Source organism: Anas acuta, chromosome W (assembly GCF_963932015.1).
Source record: "Anas acuta chromosome W, bAnaAcu1.1, whole genome shotgun sequence".
In the NCBI taxonomy this organism is placed as follows: domain Eukaryota; kingdom Metazoa; phylum Chordata; class Aves; order Anseriformes; family Anatidae; genus Anas; species Anas acuta.
Genome location: NC_089016.1, coordinates 3,007,078 through 3,026,340, shown reverse-complemented (window position 1 = coordinate 3,026,340; position 19,263 = coordinate 3,007,078). Strand labels below are relative to the sequence as shown.

The 19,263-nt window shown below is 49.5% G+C and overlaps 2 protein-coding genes across 3 annotated transcripts; both read right to left on the bottom strand.

The window, feature by feature from the left end:
• Positions 1-6,741: 6,741 nt before the first annotated feature.
• Positions 6,742-9,266, bottom strand: LOC137847102 (olfactory receptor 6E1-like). Of its 2 annotated transcripts, none has more exons than XM_068665383.1 (2): positions 9,042-9,266; positions 6,742-8,950 (listed from the first exon to the last, which is right to left on the bottom strand). In XM_068665383.1, the coding sequence occupies exon 2, from the start codon at positions 8,131-8,133 to the stop codon at positions 7,150-7,152; it is 984 nt and encodes a 327-aa protein (XP_068521484.1). In that variant the 5' UTR covers positions 8,134-8,950; positions 9,042-9,266; the 3' UTR covers positions 6,742-7,149. The 2 variants fall into 2 exon arrangements, with proteins under 2 accessions (XP_068521484.1, XP_068521483.1); XM_068665382.1 differs by having other exon boundaries at positions 9,095-9,266.
• Positions 9,267-16,572: 7,306 nt separating this feature from the next.
• On the bottom strand, positions 16,573-17,160 carry LOC137847491 (olfactory receptor 14C36-like). Its single transcript, XM_068665759.1, has one exon. The coding sequence runs from the start codon at positions 17,158-17,160 to the stop codon at positions 16,573-16,575; it is 588 nt and encodes a 195-aa protein (XP_068521860.1).
• Between the last annotated feature and the right edge of the window lie 2,103 nt (positions 17,161-19,263).

Genomic DNA, 19,263 nt, shown 5'->3' with positions numbered 1-19,263 from the left:
AGCTCGTGGACAGGAGTAACATGCAAGTGCAGGAGGCAGGTGGCCACTCTGGGCCATTGGTGGAATGATTGGCATGGGAAGGTGGCCCAGGACATTCATCATCCCCAGCCTCTAGCGATAGCTGTTCCTAGTACTGGCTGCTCACTCCAATTTATGGCTGGGGTTTGCTGCCAGGCCACCCCCATCCTCACCTTCAGCTCCCTGCCTGTGTGGGGGAATGGCCAACCCTGTCCAACCTCTTCCCTGGACCAGACACTTTCAGATCCCAGAGCAGGGATGTCTGTGAAACCCCCCATGGGACATGGTCAGGGTAAGGCAGGCATCAGGCGTAGGGGGAAGGGGAGAGCTATAGAGAAAGGGAAGCAAGGGCTGCAGCGAGGATCATGCTTGGGGACCATTGCCCACCCTGACCACACCCTTCCGTGTGCTGTGCCTGAACAGTGGGGCCATGGGACCATGTGTGGGACAGAAGGGACAGGTTGGTGCAGGGATAGAGCCCAGACAGGGGCCATGAAACCTCTGCCAGGAGATGACAGCAAGGAAGGAATTAACAAGGAATTAGTGGACGATTCCTTTGTTATGAAGGTATGATCAGGGGAAAGGCAGTGCTCACCTGGTACTTGTAGCTGCAAGGAATGTCAAGAGTAAAAATCCAAGTTTCAGTGACTGCATTAGAACCCAAGGCTGGACAAGACAAAAGCAGGGCTGCTGTTGAAAGGGGAGAGTGACTGCATAAGAGCAGACATTGATGGGGCTGGAGGCACTCAGTGCCTTCTTTGCCTTAGTCTTCTTCAGGGTGGTGATCAGACGAGCAGAGTCTGGCTGGAGGCCTGTGACTAGCGGTGTTCCTCAGGGGTCGGTGCTGGGTCTGGTCTTGTTCAACATCTTCATCGATGACCTTGATGAGGGAATAGTGTCTGCCCTCAGCAAGTACGCCGATGACACAAAGCTGGGAGGAGTGGCTGACACACCAGAAGGCTGTGCTGCCATTCAGCAAGACCTGGACTGGCTGGAGAGATGGGCAGGAAGAAACCGAATGAAGTTTAACAAGAGCAAGTGTAGAACCCTGCACCTGGGAAGGAACAACCCGAAGTATCAGTACAGGCTGGGGGATGACCTGCTGGAGAGGAGCTCTGAGGAGAAGGACCTGGGGGTCCTGGTGGACGACAGGTTGACCATGAGCCTGCACTGTGCCCTTGTGGCCAAGAGGGCTAATGGGATCCTGGCGTGCATTAAAAAAAGCTCTAGGCCTGAAAGATGTCAATTGATGTCAATTAATATCAATTAAAATTAAACAAAAAACTGAAAGGTTAAAATCTAAGAAAATGTGTCCATGCACTTTTCAGCTTCTATAATTCTTTGGGGGTTTGTTTTCTTTTGGTTTAATACAGTAGTCATTGAGGAGAGTCTGTGTCTATTAGCATTTTGCTTGTTCATTTGTTTCTTTCTTGTTAAAGGTTAGTGTTTCCCAGAATTGGGGTTCTATGTAGAAGACAATTGTCTTCAGCTACAGGATCACAGACACCTGGGGAACTCCAGGCCTACCAGCCTGACTTCAGTGCCAGGAAAGGTGAGGGAAGAGGCCATCTTGAAGGCAATCGCAGCATATGCGGGACAACGAGGGGATCAGGCCCAGTCAACATGAGTTCATGAAAGGCATGAATCTGCCTGACCAACCTAATTTCCTACTATGAACGAGTGACCCACCTGGTAGATGAGGGAAAGGCTGTTGACATAGTTTATCTACACTTCAGTAAGGCCTTTAACACAGTCTCCCACAACATTCTCCTGGAGAAGCTGGCAGCACAATGGCTTGGACAGGTACACTCTTTGCTGGGTTAAAAACTGGCTGGACAGATGGGCCCAGAGTGTGATAGTGAATGGAGTGAAATCCAGCTGGCAACCTGTCACCAGTGGTGTTCCCCAGGGGTCAGTGTTGGAGCCTATCCTATATGATATCTTTACTGATGATTTGGATGAAGGAATTGAGTGCACCCTCAGTAGGTTTGTAGGTGACACCAAGTTGGGGAGAAGTGTTGATCTGCCAGAGGGTATGAAGGCCCCTCAGAGTGACCTGGACAGGATGGATTATAGGGCAGAGGCCAATGGGATGAGGTTCAACTTGGCTAAGTGCATCCTCATGCAACGCTACAGGCTTGTGGCAGAGTGTCTGGAAAGCTGTGCAGAGGAAAAAGTTCTGGGAGTGTTGATGCTCACCTGACCGTGAGTCAGCAGTCTGCCCAGGTGGCCAGGAAGGCCAATGGCATTCTGCCTTGTGTCAGGAATAATGCAGCCAGCAGGACCAGGGAGGTGATCATCCCCCTGTACTCTGCTCTGCTGAGGCTGCACCTTGAGTACTGTGTTCAGTTTGGGGCCCCTCACTACAAGAAGGACATTGAGGCCCTGCAACATATCAAGAGAAGGGCTACAAAGCTGGTGAAGGGTCTGGAACAAATTCTAATGAGGAGCAGCTGAGGGAACTGGGGTTGTTTTGTCTGCAGAAGAGGAGGCTCAGGGGAGACCTAATTGCTCTCTCTAGCTACCAAAAGGAAGTTGTGGGGAGTTGGGGGTCAGCCTCTTCTTGCAGATAACTACTGACAGGATTAGAGGGAATTGCCTCAGGTTGCTCCAGGGAGGTTTAGTTTGGAAATTAGAAGACATTTCTTCTCAGAAAGAGTAGTCAGGCATTGGAATGGGTTGCCCAGGGAAGCAGTAGTGTCACTGTCCCTGGGGGGGGTTTAAGGAGAGGTTGGACCTGTCACTTAGGGACATGATTTAGTGGGTGACATTGGTAGTAGGGGCATGGTTGGACCAGATGACCTTGGAGGTGTCTCCCACCCTAATGATTCTATGATTCTATTTTGCCCAGTTGCTGTATGAGTTTCAGGGAGTTAGAAACTTGCCCAATCTCCCAGAACTGTCATGAACTCCTATACAGTATTTATCTTTCTATGGTCTGTTTTTCAAAGACTTTTCTTGTGCAGAGAGCCCTAACGGAAAGTAGATCCCCTTAGATGCAGCACCGTCATGGCAGGCATTTCTTCTGCACTATGGGCCTGTGTCTTGGTTGTGGAGAAACTTTCCCAAGAGGTCCACCAACTCAAAGAGCATATACCTTCCCTCTACGTGTATGAACCAGTACCTCAGCTATTAGGAGTAAACATGCCTCTGCTCAAGAAAGGGGATATGGTGGGTCCACACAACATACCACTCTGTGGTTTTACCCACGTGACCATGGAGGGGATATGAGAAAATGGGATGGGAAATCTACCTCAACCCTAGAGGCATGGGTATGTAAGTTACAAGGAAAAAACAATTGCAAAAGGGGAGGGGTGGGTGGGGTGTGTGGGTAGTTAGGGTCTGGCGGCCGGAAGATGTCGCGATGTACGGGAAGGTGGAGCCCCTCCCTTGATGGACAGTAGCGTGTGGCCTGTGCTGTAAGCAAGCGGAAGTGACGCTATGGGCCTCGGCTATATAAGCCCATGTGACTCGACAATAAATGCCATTTGCCATCCACCACATTGGTGTCTGTGAGCCGATGGACCGAGCGGCCTGGGGCTGGCCGCCGTGCCGTTCCTGAACCAGGTCGCCGCTGCCCCCTGAAGGCAACAAGTGGTGCCGAAACCCGGGAAAACTCCTGGATTCGGGTGAACGGCGGCCGGAGCGGCGGGACCAGCCCGGCGGGGAGGAAGCTCCCGGACCAACAAGGAAGATGGAAACCCTTGTGAAGGTCGTATCAAAGTTGTGGAAGCTGTGGGGTGGCTCGGCTGAGGAAGCCAGGGGTGCCGGTGGGGACCCAGAGCCTGAGGAAATCTGGGAGAGACCACGGCCATGTGCGCCCCAGTACGGTGCTGAACTAGAAGACGAAGAGTCGGGTGAAGAAGCCTCCGGCGGGAACGGGGATGAAGCGTTAGGTTTTACTAACAAGTGGAAATGCGAAAAAGAGAACGGTTGCGGAGACGACCGGGGAGGAGGTAGAAGCGTGAGAGAGGGGCAGAGAGCCGATCGGAACGGCCATCCGAAAACACGCTCCTGTGGCACAAACGCCTCGCTGAGAAGGCGGCGGGGAGAGCCACGAGGCAGGGAGCGGCCCGCCCGCAGGGGTGGGGGTCGGGGCCGGAACTCGATGGGAGGGTACCGGGACGCGGAGGTGAGCAGTCAGCCGAGCTCTGACTCCGGATCAGATACCGATTCAAATCCGGAGAAGGAAGTGGGGACAGATAGCAGAAATATCCCCATCCGAAATAAAGCTGCACCGCGAGGCAGAGAAATTCCTCTCACAGATTGGAGGAAAATTAAGATTGCGTGCGCCATCTTGGCTTTATCGGCCATGCTAGCGTTGCCGGTCTGGGTGACAGACAGGGGGCAGAGGGTTCACTCACCAACAAACCCTAAGGATGTGCAAGCGATAGTTAAAGCCATTGTGGATAAAGGGCTTCATTCTGCAATGGTCTCCACCCTCATAGATGGTGTTTTCAGGGGAGATGACATGCTCCCGTTTGATATAAAACAAACTTGTAGACTGATCTTTGACGGGGGTGGGATGATCATTTTTAAACGAGAATGGGGGGACAACTGTATGAGACAGCTGGCCCAAGTAACTGGGACGGATCACACACTGTATGGCTCTAGCCTGCAGCGGCTAATGGGTACGGACCCAGCAGTGATCACCCCCCAGGCGCAAGTCCAGGGCCTGAGGGCCCATGAAGGTATGGCAACTCGTGCGGCCAGAGAAGCTCCAAACAGCCGACGCCCCAATTTCAGAACAAAACTAATGAAAACTGAGTTTCTGTTCACAGGAACGGATCATCGGGCACCCCCGTAATCTGTATACCCCGGCGACATGAGAAGACAATAAGTCAGCAAGCGTCCTGTCTAAGCCTGAGAGTTCCACACTGGCAGAATCCAGACACCAGCGAAGCGGCCTCCGTGGGTGGGGGGCTGCAATGCGTTTGTGTGATCTTATCTTTGGACCTTGTATACAAAATATGCTTGTGTTGTTTGTTAAAAGTTGGTTAGAGAAAGTTAACATTATGTTGGTAGAACACCAACAACTACTTTAAGAGTGTATTTACTCAGGGTTACCGGTTACCTCTTAGTTTTCTCCTGGTTATTGTGCCTTATGTTTTTTAGTTAAGTTATGATGTCTACGTCTTAAGATTGTTATATTTTAGCTAATTTGGTTGTGCATAGGGAGGGGGGAAATGTGGGTAGTTAGGGTCTGGCGGCCGGAAGATGTCGCGATGTACGGGAAGGTGGAGCCCCTCCCTTGATGGACAGTAGCGTGTGGCCTGTGCTGTAAGCAAGCGGAAGTGACGCTATGGGCCTCGGCTATATAAGCCCATGTGACTCGACAATAAATGCCATTTGCCATCCACCACATTGGTGTCTGTGAGCCGATGGACCGAGCGGCCTGGGGCTGGCCGCCGTGCCGTTCCTGAACCAGGTCGCCGCTGCCCCCTGAAGGCAACAGGGGTGGGAAGGAACCTTCCAGAAAAATTGCTGCTCCAATTTCCATGAATACTCTGACCAGAACTAGAGGTGCTCTGCCTCCAATCGGGTGGAGGGACAACTGAGTTTATTAGACTGTCTGGGTTCGATGGCCTGACACATCAGACCCACAGAAGTATGAGGCTCTAGTGGACCCCAGCGCACAGTGTACTGTAATGCCATCCAGCTATAAAGGAGCAGAACTCATTTTTATCTCTGGAGGGACAGAGGAATCCTGACAGTTAACTGTATTGGAGGCTGAAGTGCAGCCTCTTTAAGACAGTGAGATTAAACAGCTGTTTGCCTTGCCCAGTCTCTTGGAGGACCCTTCTGTTGTGGGGTTGCTGAGGGTCAAAGAGCAGCAGATGCTGATCACTACCCCAGTGGTGCACAGGGAGCAATATTGCACTAACTGAGACTCCATGATTAACATTCATGAGCTGGTTTATTAACTGGAGAGACAAGAAGTGATCAGCAAGACTTGCTCACACATTATTAGTCAAATATGGCTAGTGTGAATTCTTGACAAAAAGTGGAGACTAACATTGGACTATCATGGCCTGAATGAAATCATGCCACTACTGAGTGCTGCAGCGTTGGACGTGGTAGAACTCCAATATGAACTAGAATGAAAGCGAGACAAGAGGCATGCCACGACTGATATCACTAATGTGTTTTTGTCAATCCCTTTAGCAGCAGAGTGCAGTCCACAATGACACAGGACATGGGTGAATGCAGGCAGGTACAATCAGCATTCACACAACCACAAACAGCAGCAACATTATCCTGATTGCCTCTCTGGCTGAGCAAGATGGAGGCCCATTATTTGGAAACACAAAGTTCTTGTGTGCACAAATGCATATTCATGTGCATGTGTGCAAGGTAGAACCCTCCAGCAGCTGGGATCAGATACTCAGCCTGTCCAGGACAAGTTCCTGGCTCCCAGTCTGCCCAGCTGAAGACGGTTGGACATATGAGCCCCTGTGGGTGCAGCCCCACTGTAGCTGCTGGCACACACCACCCCAATCTCACACACACTCACAATGACACAGGCACACACACATTAACTCCACACACTCCCATCTCTCCTGTTGCTGACTACAATGACACATGGGCCCTCTGATGCCCTGGTTCTAGTCCAGCTGCTGCACCTACCCCTATGTATGATCATCAGGTGACCTACAGCCCTTGGCAGCAATCCCATTACTCCAAATGGTGATGTGGAGAGCTGCTGCCAGTGACACATCTGGATGGGTTTCTGCCTGGACAGTGGGGTGATAGCCCTCCCAAGGCAGTCCTGGAAGGAGCTGGGACAAGATCTTGGTTCCATAGGAGCCAGTGACTTGGATTCCCACCTGCCATTGTGCTTTGTGCTCTTCTGGGCTCATGGAGATGGGCTTTTGTTGAGCTGAGGACTCTCCTGTGATGGGCCTGGAAGCAGCCAGGGCAGGGCATGAACCGAATTATTCATCCTGACATCATTTCCTTGGGCCTTTATTTTGTTTGCAGATGTGCTTCTTATCACAGAGCCTAACACAATCCAGCAAGAACAAAATCCTCTGGAGGCATCTGCATGTGGAGGTCACATATGTATGATTGTGGTATTACATAAGATATGACAGCAGAGAACTCAAATTGGTCTTCAGAAATGAATCACGGTTAGGGGAAAAGCTGTGCTGTTGCACGGGCCATGGCTTCCTTCAGGGCCAGCATCACGGCCTTGTTTCTAAGACTGTAGATGAATGGGTTTAAGAATGGGTACAGGACAGTGTTCAGCAAAGCTACAATGCTGTTGGTCTCCAAAGAAACATGTCCTGAGGAGGGTGTGTAGAGAGCAATGCAGCTTCCATAGACAACGGCCAAGGTGGTGAGGTGGGAAGAGCATGTAGCAAAAGCTTTTCTCCTTGCAGAGGCTGCTGGCATTTGTAGGATACAGAAGAAGATGCTTGTGTAAGATGCCAGAGTTAGACACAAGGAAGACAGCACAATAAACAATATGAAAACCGATTCTGTTTTCCAAAGCAGGGTGACATCAGAACAAGACAGTTGGAATAAGGGGGTGGAGTCACAAAAAAAATGCTGGACCTTGTTTGAACCACAGAAAGTGAGCTTGGAGAGCAGCACCAGGTGGTAAATCAAGAATGTGAAGCCCATGACCCAAACAGCAGCAACCAGCTGGATACAGAGCTGATGCTTCATGATGGCAGCATAGCGCAAAGGCTGGCAGAGGGCAACGTAACGGTCAAAGGACATGACAACAAGGAGAGAAAACTCTACAGCACCAAGGGCAAAATAGAAGGAGGACTGGGCAAAGCATCTGCCTACTGAGATATTTCTCCTGCCAGAGCTCAGAATCACCAAGAGTTTGGTGCTTGTGGAGGATGTAAACCAGATTTCCAGGAATGCCAGATTGCCAATGAAATAGTACATGGGGGTTTGCAGGCGGTTATCCACACACACCAGGAAAATGATGGCTGCATTCCCCATCACCGTTGTCAGGTACATGAGTAGAAGGACCAGGCAGAGAAATAGCCGTAGCCTTTGATCAAGCCCTGAGAAGCCCATGAGGATGAATTCAGAAATGACAGTTCCATTGTCTGTTCCCATACCCAAGTTCCATTCATCCTGCTGACGTAGGAACATGGCAAAAACAAGTCCAATAATTTCATGGTCTGGACAGAAGGCTATCTCCTTCCTTCTCTCTTGCCTTGCTTGCAGACTTCCTATACAACACACACACAGATTCTTTTGCACATTCCTCACACCCTGACTTTTCTGTTTCACATATCATGCAGAATCCTCAGAGAATTTCTTGTCTTCTTTCCACCTTTGTCCATCAGCTACAAATGATTCTCGCTACAAAAACACAGGGCTAAGAACGGATTGTTACTCTGTTATACTCTATTCCTGTGAAATTCCACTCAGAAGAATTGCAAGCATCCATCATACCAGTGTTTCCAAAGGGAATTTCATGTCCTGCATAAATGCTTTCTATTATGTAAAAGCTAAATCATCAGTTCAAATATGTACATTGGAATTTATTATCTCTCCTCTTCAGTATCCACCCTTTTTGGACTAGCAACCACTGGGGATCCCTTGCTTGATTTCAAATTAAGCAAATTTCAAGTACCTCTTTTGTAATGCCCTGCTTTCTTCTACATCATCTTCCTTTGTTTCTTTAGGAAAGATGGAATACAAGTAGCAAGTGTAGCTTGCTTTTTTCAGTACTCTAAATTGAAGTCAAAATTCATTATGGTCCCACCAGGTCAGTGGAAACAGATCTGTCACAGAGTCACATCCGACCTCATTCTGTGTGGAAATGAAGTTGTTTCCAAATAGTTGCTATTCTCTCGTACAATCAAATGGCCTCACTTAACTGCCTTACTTTTCTGAGAGGTGGAACAAATTTTGTCATCTTTGAAAGCTTAAGGACAGTCCTTGAAGTAGAAAGAGGAAGCACCTAGAAAAAACAAAGTGCCAAGTATTACCATGCAGGTGTATATTTCAGTTGTCTAAAAGTTATATCATTCAGGTTGAGCAATTTAACTTACTCCTATCCTGTCAATGCTGAGAGAGAGAAGAGCATCTGAAAGAGATTCCTCACCTTTATCTTGCATTACAGTTCTAGGCTGTGATGACCCAGCCACGAGCACTTTCTCTTGTCTCCATTGACTGTTGGGGGAGCCTCGGGAGAACAAGTTCTCACAGGCACCAGGAGTGAAGTAGGTGAAACTCATTACTCAAGTCTCAGGTGTCTAATGGTTTTGATAAATTATTCTCTTCTGTAAATCAAACTACTCTTCTAAGAGAAAATAAATAAATAAATAAATAAATAAAGAGAGAGAGAGAGAGAGAGGGAGAGAGAGAGAAACTTGTTTAATAAAACAGACATTTTCTCCTTCACCTTTCCCTATGTTTTTAGACAGAAAGGATCAGAGAAATGACTGCAAAAAGAGAACACCTCAAAATGCAAGGGTGGAAGAGCAGAAGACAGGTTGGAGGCAGAAAAGTAGTTTCTCAGTGGGCTGTATTGTCCCCTCAGGACCTGTCCCAGGGTAGAATGGGTACACTTAGGCAGTAAAATGGGAATCTCAGAAGTGGGGAGTACAACCATGTTTATGTGGACATTTCAGCCTAGGATTTGGGCTGGTCTTAGACTCCAAATGCCCTGCTGAGGCACTGTGCACTGTGCACTGGCTTCCTCTGGAAAACTTGTTCAGATTAATCCATTGGCTGTAATTGTTTTAGCTGAATATTGGCCCGGTCACCAACAGCAATATGTTGTGGTTTAGACCTGACAGGCAGCTAAGCACTGAGGGGATCTGGTCAAGGACCTTTTCCCCTACAACGAGGGTAAATAATCATGGGAGGCAGTGATGGGAAACAAGTCTGGTCAGTCACATTAATCATAAGATCAGAAAAATATAGAAAGATTTGGTTTCAAAGCTACCTAAAACATCACCTAGTTCCAACTGCCCTGCCATAGGCAGGGACACCTTGCACCAGACCAGGTTGCTCAAACCCCATTAAACCTGGCCTTCATGAATTCCAGGAATGGGGCACACACAGATCTTCTGGTCAACCAGTTATAGTACCTCACCGCCTTAGAGAAATCAATTTCTTCTGAATATCCAGTCTAAAACTACCCTCTCTTAGTTTAAAAGCTACCTCTGTCTTGAATGGAAATGCAGGACAGGGAGACCCACTGGGCACAGTTGTTTGTGCTGCTGCTGCTAAGGACAAGAGATATGCATCCCAGTCTGCCTCAGGAGCCTCACACTGGTGCACAGGCTTCACATCCAAGCCTGATACATGAACTCCTCATTCAGGTGGAGCTAGTCAAGGAAGAGGAACACTTTTTTGTAAGCACCCAGGAAAGAAGTGCACAGCATCTGTCCCAGTCCATGTATTTTCTACCTGGTGCAGCTACTGAAATGGGGGACAGTCACCTTAAAAGCCTATGTCATACTTTTCCGATCCATGCAGAATTTTCAGATAACCAAAGGTATCAGAACTGACCCCAGAAACCAATGTCCGGGTTATCCCATCTATTTTTATTCACAGGCTCTCATCTGCATGGTATCTCTCCTCCAGCTGGACCCCTTCCTTCACATCTAATTCCTTTGCTCCCAGTGGGCTGCATCATCTCAGTACTTTGGCAACTTGGTTGTCCATGTTGCACCTGGGCTATTGCTCATGGTGGGAGTTAAGAGAATTTCTTTTCCTCTTCAGGTCTCACACCTGGCTTTCTCATCTGGAAGAAATCTCAGCTGACGAGCTACAGACTTCAGAAAAATTTTGTCTCTGCGAAACTCCAGAGAAATATCCTCATCAATTAAAGTGTTCATCGAGCAAGGATCTGTGTGGGTTGTATTTGTTGAAAGTTGAGAAGCAGACAGTCTTGGAATTGTGATCATTGGTGGGCTAAAGCAGCCCTGTGTTTCAGTTCTCCTCTGTGCTGAGGAAGGATGCTGCCAGCTGACACTGAGCAAACCAGAACCTTGGTAAGGAAGCCTCTGAGACATGGGTAGAGAAAGGAGTAAAAGTCTTATTTATTCACCCCTGAATTTTGATTGAAGGCACTTGATTTGATTAAGGTACTCATTAAAGGTGCTGTTTATATTTTTTGTGTGTGAAGGTATTGTTTGATATGTAACAATAAAGATGCATGATATTGTTCAATATACAAGAAAAAAATGGTAATATATATATGATAATATACATAGGCTAAACGTAGTAATATATGTATCACGTATAGTCCTTTATGTTATAGGACTAAGGTTCTAAGGAAAGTAGGAGGGATTTGGGACAAGGGAACTACAAGGTGCAACTGCAGACTTGAGTGGAGAAGTCTGATGTCAGGAGTGATGCAAGTCCTAGGGGATCAATGAGAGAAATGGTGTGATCTGGGGAGGTGAGGAGAAAGGTTGTCTCTACAGGGTCAAACTTCTCCTACCTGTCCAGATCTCCTTAAGAGGCTGTTAGGCCTTTCTGTGTCTTAATAAGCCCCAAAGTGTAGTTGCTGCTAAGTCTATCAACTTCAGCTCTTGCGAGCAGACTGATGAAATCTCTCAGAAAGTCAAAGCCAGAAGCCAAACCCCAGAGTTCTTCGAAGCATTGATTGGTCACAACGAGGGCCATTTCTGAAAAAGCCCCATGGACACCTTAGAGCACTGTGGTGGCAATTGGAGGCCATGATCAGAGGTAGGCCAAGGCCCTGTGCAAGTGGCTCTGAGGCTGAGAAAATGCTGGCATCCTTCACACAGGCATCCACACCCATCAGCTTTCATGGGGCCTGTCAGCTGACCAGACACAAGGAACCTCACCATGGTCTTCCAGGCTATGTGACCTTCCTGATGGACTTTCAGCTCTCAGATAGACACAACCGAGCCACATGACCGTCTCTCTCCAGTCATGTACTCAGGCACAAGACATTTGACAACCCACTGCCAAGGCTGCTTCTGAATGGGCCTTTCAGGTACTTGGGCAGAGGGCATCACACAAGCACCAGGTGCCTTCTGCTGGTCTGTGAGAGACACTGCGAGATGTGAGCCTAAAAGTCCATCTGGCAGCCCAGAGGTGAGGGTTGACCTGACAGCTACTTCAGATAGATAGGACCTCCCAGTCCCTTGCCCAGCCATGCTCCTGCTGCTGGCCTCTCAGATCCAGAGGCAGAAGTGACCTGACAGTCCCCACCAAAACCAATTGCTTCCTGCTGGATTCAGAGTTTCTAAGGCACAATTGACACACTCTAAGAACATCCAAACCCGGCACCCTCCTTGACACCTGGCACCTAGCAAGATAAAGGCAAGGTCGTTTTCATCTTCCAAGGCCATGCACCTCCTGATGGCCTTTCAGCTTCTCTGATGGACAGAAGACCCCTGTGTGAAAGCTCTGTTAGGTACTAGGTCAGGACTGAGCTTGAAATAAATATTTACACTAGCTTCATGTCAGCATCTCCTCAGTTACTTATGACAGCTAAAATGATAAAAGTATACACCAGCCATGTTGCTGAAGGTCGCACATGATATCCTCAGTCAGAAGTGCCCTGACACCCACCTGCACAGCCATGGGCCTCCTGCTGCCACTAGAGATCCCTAGGCACAGCTGACCTGAGCAGTTCATCCCCACCAGTCTCTGGTTAGGGTTTTATTATGTGCTTTGTTATGGGACAAGGGTTGGTGTTAAGGCTGGCAATTTAATGCTAGCAATTAAGGGCTAGGGATGAGTGTGATCAATTGGATAAGACTAATGGTAACAGGTGATGTGTTTGGGGGTTTAAGATAAAGGTAGGATTTGAAGTTTGGGATTAGAGCAGTGGATTCTTTCCATGGTGAAGCATAGTAATTAGGGTAGCACTAGGTTTTAATGTTCCTGGTTAGAAATACTACGAGGGCATAATGTTAATATTTTCCCGGTGAGTATTGCAGAACCATCAGCCTTACCTGAACCATTTGCCACTTCTTCAAAATCTTTCCTTTCCATTAGCCAAGCTAATCTTCTCTCCCCCAAATCTCCTAGCTTTATTCTCCCAGATTTCCCTTGACCTCCCTAAATGTGTCACCCTGTTGGGGGCAGCTTTCTGATGGCCTTTTATGACCTCAGAGGCTCTTCCTTCCTGCTGTTGGCCAGCCAGCTTCTGGGACAGAAGTGACCTCACAGCTAGCATCCACAGGGCTACAAGGAGCTGTTGTACTCAGGAAGCCTCTTCCCAGCCCACCCAGGAACACTCAGTGCAGGGGATGCCCTGCACAATCCCTCAGGTACTCTGCCTGCCAACCAGCTCATACTTCAGAAGGCCTCCCACATGTCCAGACTCATGTTTCCCGATGCTGCCTTTAGCAAGTCCAGGACATACTGAAAGAAATTACCACCTCTTTGTGGAAAAGTGAATTAAGAACTGTATACATATAGTTTAGGAAAAAGTCGAGAACTCTTCAGTGAAGGAGTTGGTGTGAAAGTCATAGAATCATCGAATCATAGAATGGCCATGTGTTTAAAAGGACATTAAAGATCATCTAGGTTCAGCACTGCTGCTCTGGGCAGGGTTGGCAACCACTAGAGCAGGCTGCCCAGAGCCGCATCCAGCCTGGCCTTGAATGCCTTCAGGGATGGGGCATCCACAACTTCCCTGGACAACCTGTTCCAGTGCCTCACCACCCTCTGAGTGAAAAACTTTCTCTTACTTTCTAACCTAAATCTCCCTTGCCTTAGTTTAAGGCATTCCCTCTTGTCCCATCACTATCAACACATGTAAACAGGTGTTCCCCCTCCTGTTTATATGCACCCTTTATGTACTGGAATGCTACAATGAGGTCTCCCCAGAGCTTTCTCTTCTCCAAGCTAAACAAGCCCAGTTTCCTCAACTTTCTGCATAGGAGAGGTGCTCCAGCCCTCTGATCATCTTTGTCGCCCTCCTCTGGACACCTTCCAAGAGCTCCACATCTTTCTTGTGCTGGGGGTCCCAGGCCTGCACACAGTATTCCAGGTGGGGTCTGACAAGAGCAGAGTAGATGGGGACAATCACCTCCCTCTCCCTCCTGGACGCCCCTTTTTTAATGCAGCCCAGGACATAGTTGGCTTTTTGGGCTGCAAGCACACACTGCCGGCTCATGTCCATCTTCTCATCCATCAAGACCCCCAAGTCCTCCTATGCAGGTCTGCTCTCAACTTCTTCTTCTCTCAGTCGATATGAATACCTGGGATTGCCCCAGCCCAAGTGCAACAGCTTGCACTTGGCCTTGTTGAACCTCATTAGGTTCTCATGGGCCCACTTCTCCAGCCTGTCCAGGTCCCTCTGGATGGCATCCCTTCCTTCTACTGTTTCGACTGCACCACTCAGCTTGGTGTCATCTGCAAACTTGCTGAGGGTGCACTCAATTCCATCATCTATGTAATTGATAAAGATGTTGAAAAACATCGGGCCCAAGGCTGGCCCCTGAGGGACACCACTTGTGATTGCATGTCATGATGACTAGCATTGCTTTATTCAGCTGATTTTCCAGAGGACCATACTTCCAATGGGAAGTGATCTTGAGACTCTGTCTGTCCCACTGGATATGATGGCACCCTCAAGAAACAGCTGATGGCACTTGGGCTCATTCAGGTTCATCTCACCACACCCACACCATGTGTACTCTCATATGGACAAGGCAAACATGGACTCGTGATGTAGTCATTTGGTGTCCATAGCTGGAGGAACAAACCACCAGTGTGAGCTGGGGCGAGAGCCCAGTGCTGGGAAAAGTGGTTGTGAGGGGCTGCTCTGGGACCATTGTCCTGGGGCAGGATCTCCCAGGGTGTCCAGGGTATTTCCCAAGGGCCCAGCCCAACCCCTGCTCTGCTGGTCCTCCCTGTCTTTGCCAGGAGGACAACACAGCCCAGACCCTCTCCAGTGCTCCAAAATTCCCTGACCTCTTCACAGCCTAGCTCAGCACAGCAGAACAGCACAGGCTGGGCTGGCCCCACAGCAGCAAATGAAGTAGGGGAGGTCAGTGGTCGTGTCTCTGATGCTGCAATTAACCCTTCCTCCTTTCCCCCCTTCCTCCAACCCTTTTCTCTACCCCAGGCATCCTGCAACCCCCAGGCCAGTCCCACTCCCCAGCCCCACACCCGAACTCTGCCGACCCTGGGGCTCCTCAGGCAGCACCACTGCACAAACACAGCACCCTGCTCTTCTCCCAGGACACCCCATGTCCCCCTGTCCAATGTGCCCACAGCCCCGAAGCTCGTGGTGCTGCTTTGCAGAGTGAGGGGGCTGTGGTGTGTGGGGCCGTGGGGGCACTCTGCAGGGCTGTGCTGGTCAGGCTGGGAAGGCAGAGCCAGCTGGTGGGGAGCACTGCCACTGACTGCCTCGCACACAAGTGATTCTTTAGCCATGGAGGGTGCACACAGATAGCCGGCCTCCTTCAGAGTCAGAGACTCATGGAATACATGTAGCCCAAGCTGGGAGGGACTCACAAGGATCATCAAGTCCAACTCATTTCCAATGTCAGGAGAGATTTTGCAGTGATTCACGTGATCCAGTCTATGAAATTTCACCAGAGATGTAACAACCAATTCAGCAGACTGCTTTCCCTGTGCCTTCTGTGTTTCCTGGAGTTGCAGAGCTCTCCTTCACCTGCTCGCACCCAGATTTAGCACCTTGTCTCTGGGTCAATTGGCCTTGGACATGGTCATACTCTATGAGCGCATAGAGTATGGCTCATTAAGCCTGCTGACTCCCTGGCACATATTGTCCCTGCCAGTCCACTGGATTCTCCCGGCAGCTCCTGCATCCCTCCAGGAAGATGCCTGCCTGCCTTCAGCCCTATTGCATGCTCTGGATCCATTCTAGTAAAGCCACCATCTCTGTGAGTGCCAGGCACCAGAAGACAATTCCAGAATCAGCCCTTCTTGCCTAAAAGCTCATCCCGGTTGATCAGCTGATCTCATGCCCTGAGCGCATAGAGAAACAAGCAAAGCAAGGAGCCTCCTTTGAGTCCATTCCTTTGCAATATCCATGAGAGCAGCTTTGGGTGAAGAGCTGAGCCTTCAGGCACTGCCCCAAGCAGATCGCCTTTTATTCTAGAGATGCTGGTACAGAGTCAGCTATGTTAGAGAAGTGCCCCTGGCCTGTCCCTGCCTGTGGACACAGGACTGCCCCACAGCAGCACAGTGAGCAAGCAACAAGAGCAATCAGTCCTCACAGGAACACAAGGGCTCTGAAGGAGAGCATGGGAGGTGAAAAGGAGAGCAGCTTCCACCAAACCAATCCCTGGGGTTTCCTGGCAGCGCAGCTGTGCCAGGGCTCTTCTTCCCTCCACCTCTGTGCACAGCCAAGTGCCCCTGCAGCTCCACCACAGGTCTCTGAGGAAGGATCCATTTATTTAAATATATTTCAAACACACTTTAAATACACCTTGTTTCCACCAGTTCTCAGAGTCACTCAAGACAGGTGGATGTTTACATGGAAAAAAATGAACAAATCATTTCATTTTGGACAATATTACCACAAGATATAAAAAGGAAAATGAGGAAAAAAAATACATCTCACCTGGAATGAGTTTTATTTTGAGTGATATGAGAAGGAAGATAGACAGCTTATCGCTTCTGAAAAACAGTCATGAGGTTCCACACTGCATCCTTAAACTCCTGGTTCCTTATGCTGTAGATGAGGGGGTTGACTGCTGGAGGTACCACCAAGTACAAAACAGCAAGCAAAAGATTCAGGGACTGGGAAGAGGACATGGAGGGGGACTTCAGGTAGGCAAAAAAGGCAGTGCTGAGAAACATGGAGACCACAGCCAGGTGAGGGAGGCACGTGGAAAAGGCTTTGTGCTGGTCCTGCTCTGAGGCAATCCTCAGGACAGCCCTGAAGATCAGCACATAGGACAGCACAAGGAAAACAAAACACCCAAATGCTAAACCAGCACTAACCACAAGAAGCCCACCCTCTCTGAGGTAAGCATCTGAACAGGAGAGCTTGAGGATCTGGGGAATTTCACAGAAGAACTGGTCCAGGGCATTGCCTTGGCAGAGGGGAAGGGAAAAGGTATTGGCAGTGTGCAGCACAGCATAGAGAAAAGTACTGCCCCAGACAGCTGCTGCCATGTTGACACAAGCTCTGCTGGTCATTATTGTCCCATAGTGCAGGGGTTTGCAGATGGCAATGTAGCGGTCATAGGCCATGATGGTGAGAATATAAAATTCTGCTGAGAAGAAAAAGACTAACAGAAAGGCTTGGGTAGCACAACATGCATAGGAAATGGTTGTTTGGTCCCAGAGGGAATTGGCCATGGCTTTGGGGACAGTGGTGGAGATGGAACACAGGTCAAGGAGGGCGAGGTTGAGGAGGAAGAAGTACATGGGGGTGTGGAGGTGGTGGTTGCAGGCTATGGCTGTGAGGGTGAGGCCGTTGCCCAGGAGGGCAGCCAGGTAGATGCCCAGGAAGAGCGCGAAGTGCAGGAGTTGCAGCTCGCGTGTGTCTGCAAATGCCAGGAGGAGAAACTCAGCGGGGAAGGTGCTGTTGGACATTTGATGCCACGGGGACCTGCCCATGGAGGAAAAGAGTGACAAGTTAGGGAAACCCCCCTGCTTCTCTCACAGAAATCACCATTCTCTTAGCTTGCATTTCAGCTATGGAAGTGACACTGCAGGGCATGTACTCTTAGCCTCCTTGTTGTGTATCACAGTGCAAGACACAGGTTTCTCTCCTCTCCTGGAGGTCCAGCTGAGGAGGAGGTGGCCCAGGAGGTGACCTGCCCAGGTCTGTGCTGCCTGAAGCTGTCCCTGCTGGCAGCTGCTTCCCTGTCCCCACAGCTCCTCCCTGCCATTGCTCAGAGACTCCATCCCATCCACTGTGTGCTCAGCTCTGCGCTGCAGACATCCCCTGTCCCAGGATAATTTTCAGGGACAATTCCCCATGTTCAGTGTCTAATGAGCAGCTCTGACCTAATAGGAGGTAAATAGAACTGGTGAGTCAGGGCCTTCATAATAATGTAGAAATAAATTTGCATCTGTTAGTGCCATCCAGCAAAGCAAAAGTAGAAATTTCAAAGGAAAGAATGCTTCTCCTCAAGAATCCCTTGCTCTGACCTCTTAGTTGAGGAGTCCTCTCTGAAGTGTTTTCAGTGTCCTGTGGAGCTCTGAGCAGCCTGCCCCAGGAAGCAGCCTACCGCAAGCAGCAGGACCCTGCCCTGTCCTGCCCTTGTTGGGGGCTCCTTCCACCCACCGCTTCTCCCCGCAGTGCCCTGGGCAGCTCCCTGGGCAGGCTGAATGCTGAGCCTGGCAGGCGTCAGAGGCCCTGCCCAGGCACACAGCCCCTGGGGCACAGCAGGGACCCTGCTCTGCACCACAGCCCTGGACACCCCTGCCTGCACCCTGGCTGCACAGCCTGCAACCAGCCCTGCCAGAATGAAGTCTCATGTCCTGTTCCTCTGTTATTTATGACAGATAATCCATGCTCTGGAGCTTCTTATTCTCCTCTTCTCCAAAGAAACTCTGAGAGTCCTCCTGAAAGCTCCCACAGGCTGTGGGATTTGACAGCAAATCTGGACATGGCAGCAGGAACAACAGCTGCATTGCCCTGCAGCCAGAGACTTACCCTGTTCAGGGCTGTGAAGATTTCTCCTGCAGTGAGCTCTCAGCATCCCCCCTCCACACTGCCTTTAACATCTCCCTCCCTTCTCTCACTGCCCTTGTCCCCTGCAGGCAGTACCCCCAGCCCTGCTGTGCTGTGCAGAGGAGCTGCTCCTGGGCAGAGCTGTCTCTCTGCAGTGCTGCCTGCTTGCCAGGAGTTCCCCGTGGGCCCAGGAGCCCGGCCCAGCTCAGCAGCACAGGGAGTTCTTGACAAGTCCCTGGGCCTCCAGGGGAATCAACTTTGAAACACACTGAAGTAAACATTCATGCTGATTCCCTCCATTGGATAGGGGACTATGTCCTTTTTCATTTCAGAAGAGGTATGATGTCCAAGAATCACTTTTTCCATATCCTGGTTTTAGTCAGAACACCCAGCTTTCCCTCTCCTGAGGGAAGAGTTTCAGCCGGGTCAGTCAAGGCATTTCCTTCTTTATTTGCAGTCCAGATGCTAGAAGGGGTTTTGTTGCCTCTCCCATGCCTCACACAAGCCCACAGGATTTGGGATTCCTCTTGCCTTGTTTTAAATATGCACAAATCAGGATCTGCATGATCATATCATATCATATCCTGATTTCATAGAATCATATTCTATGATTCTATGAAATCAGGAATCTGCATGTTAGCTGCTTGTCTCAGCTCCCAGCACATTGAATG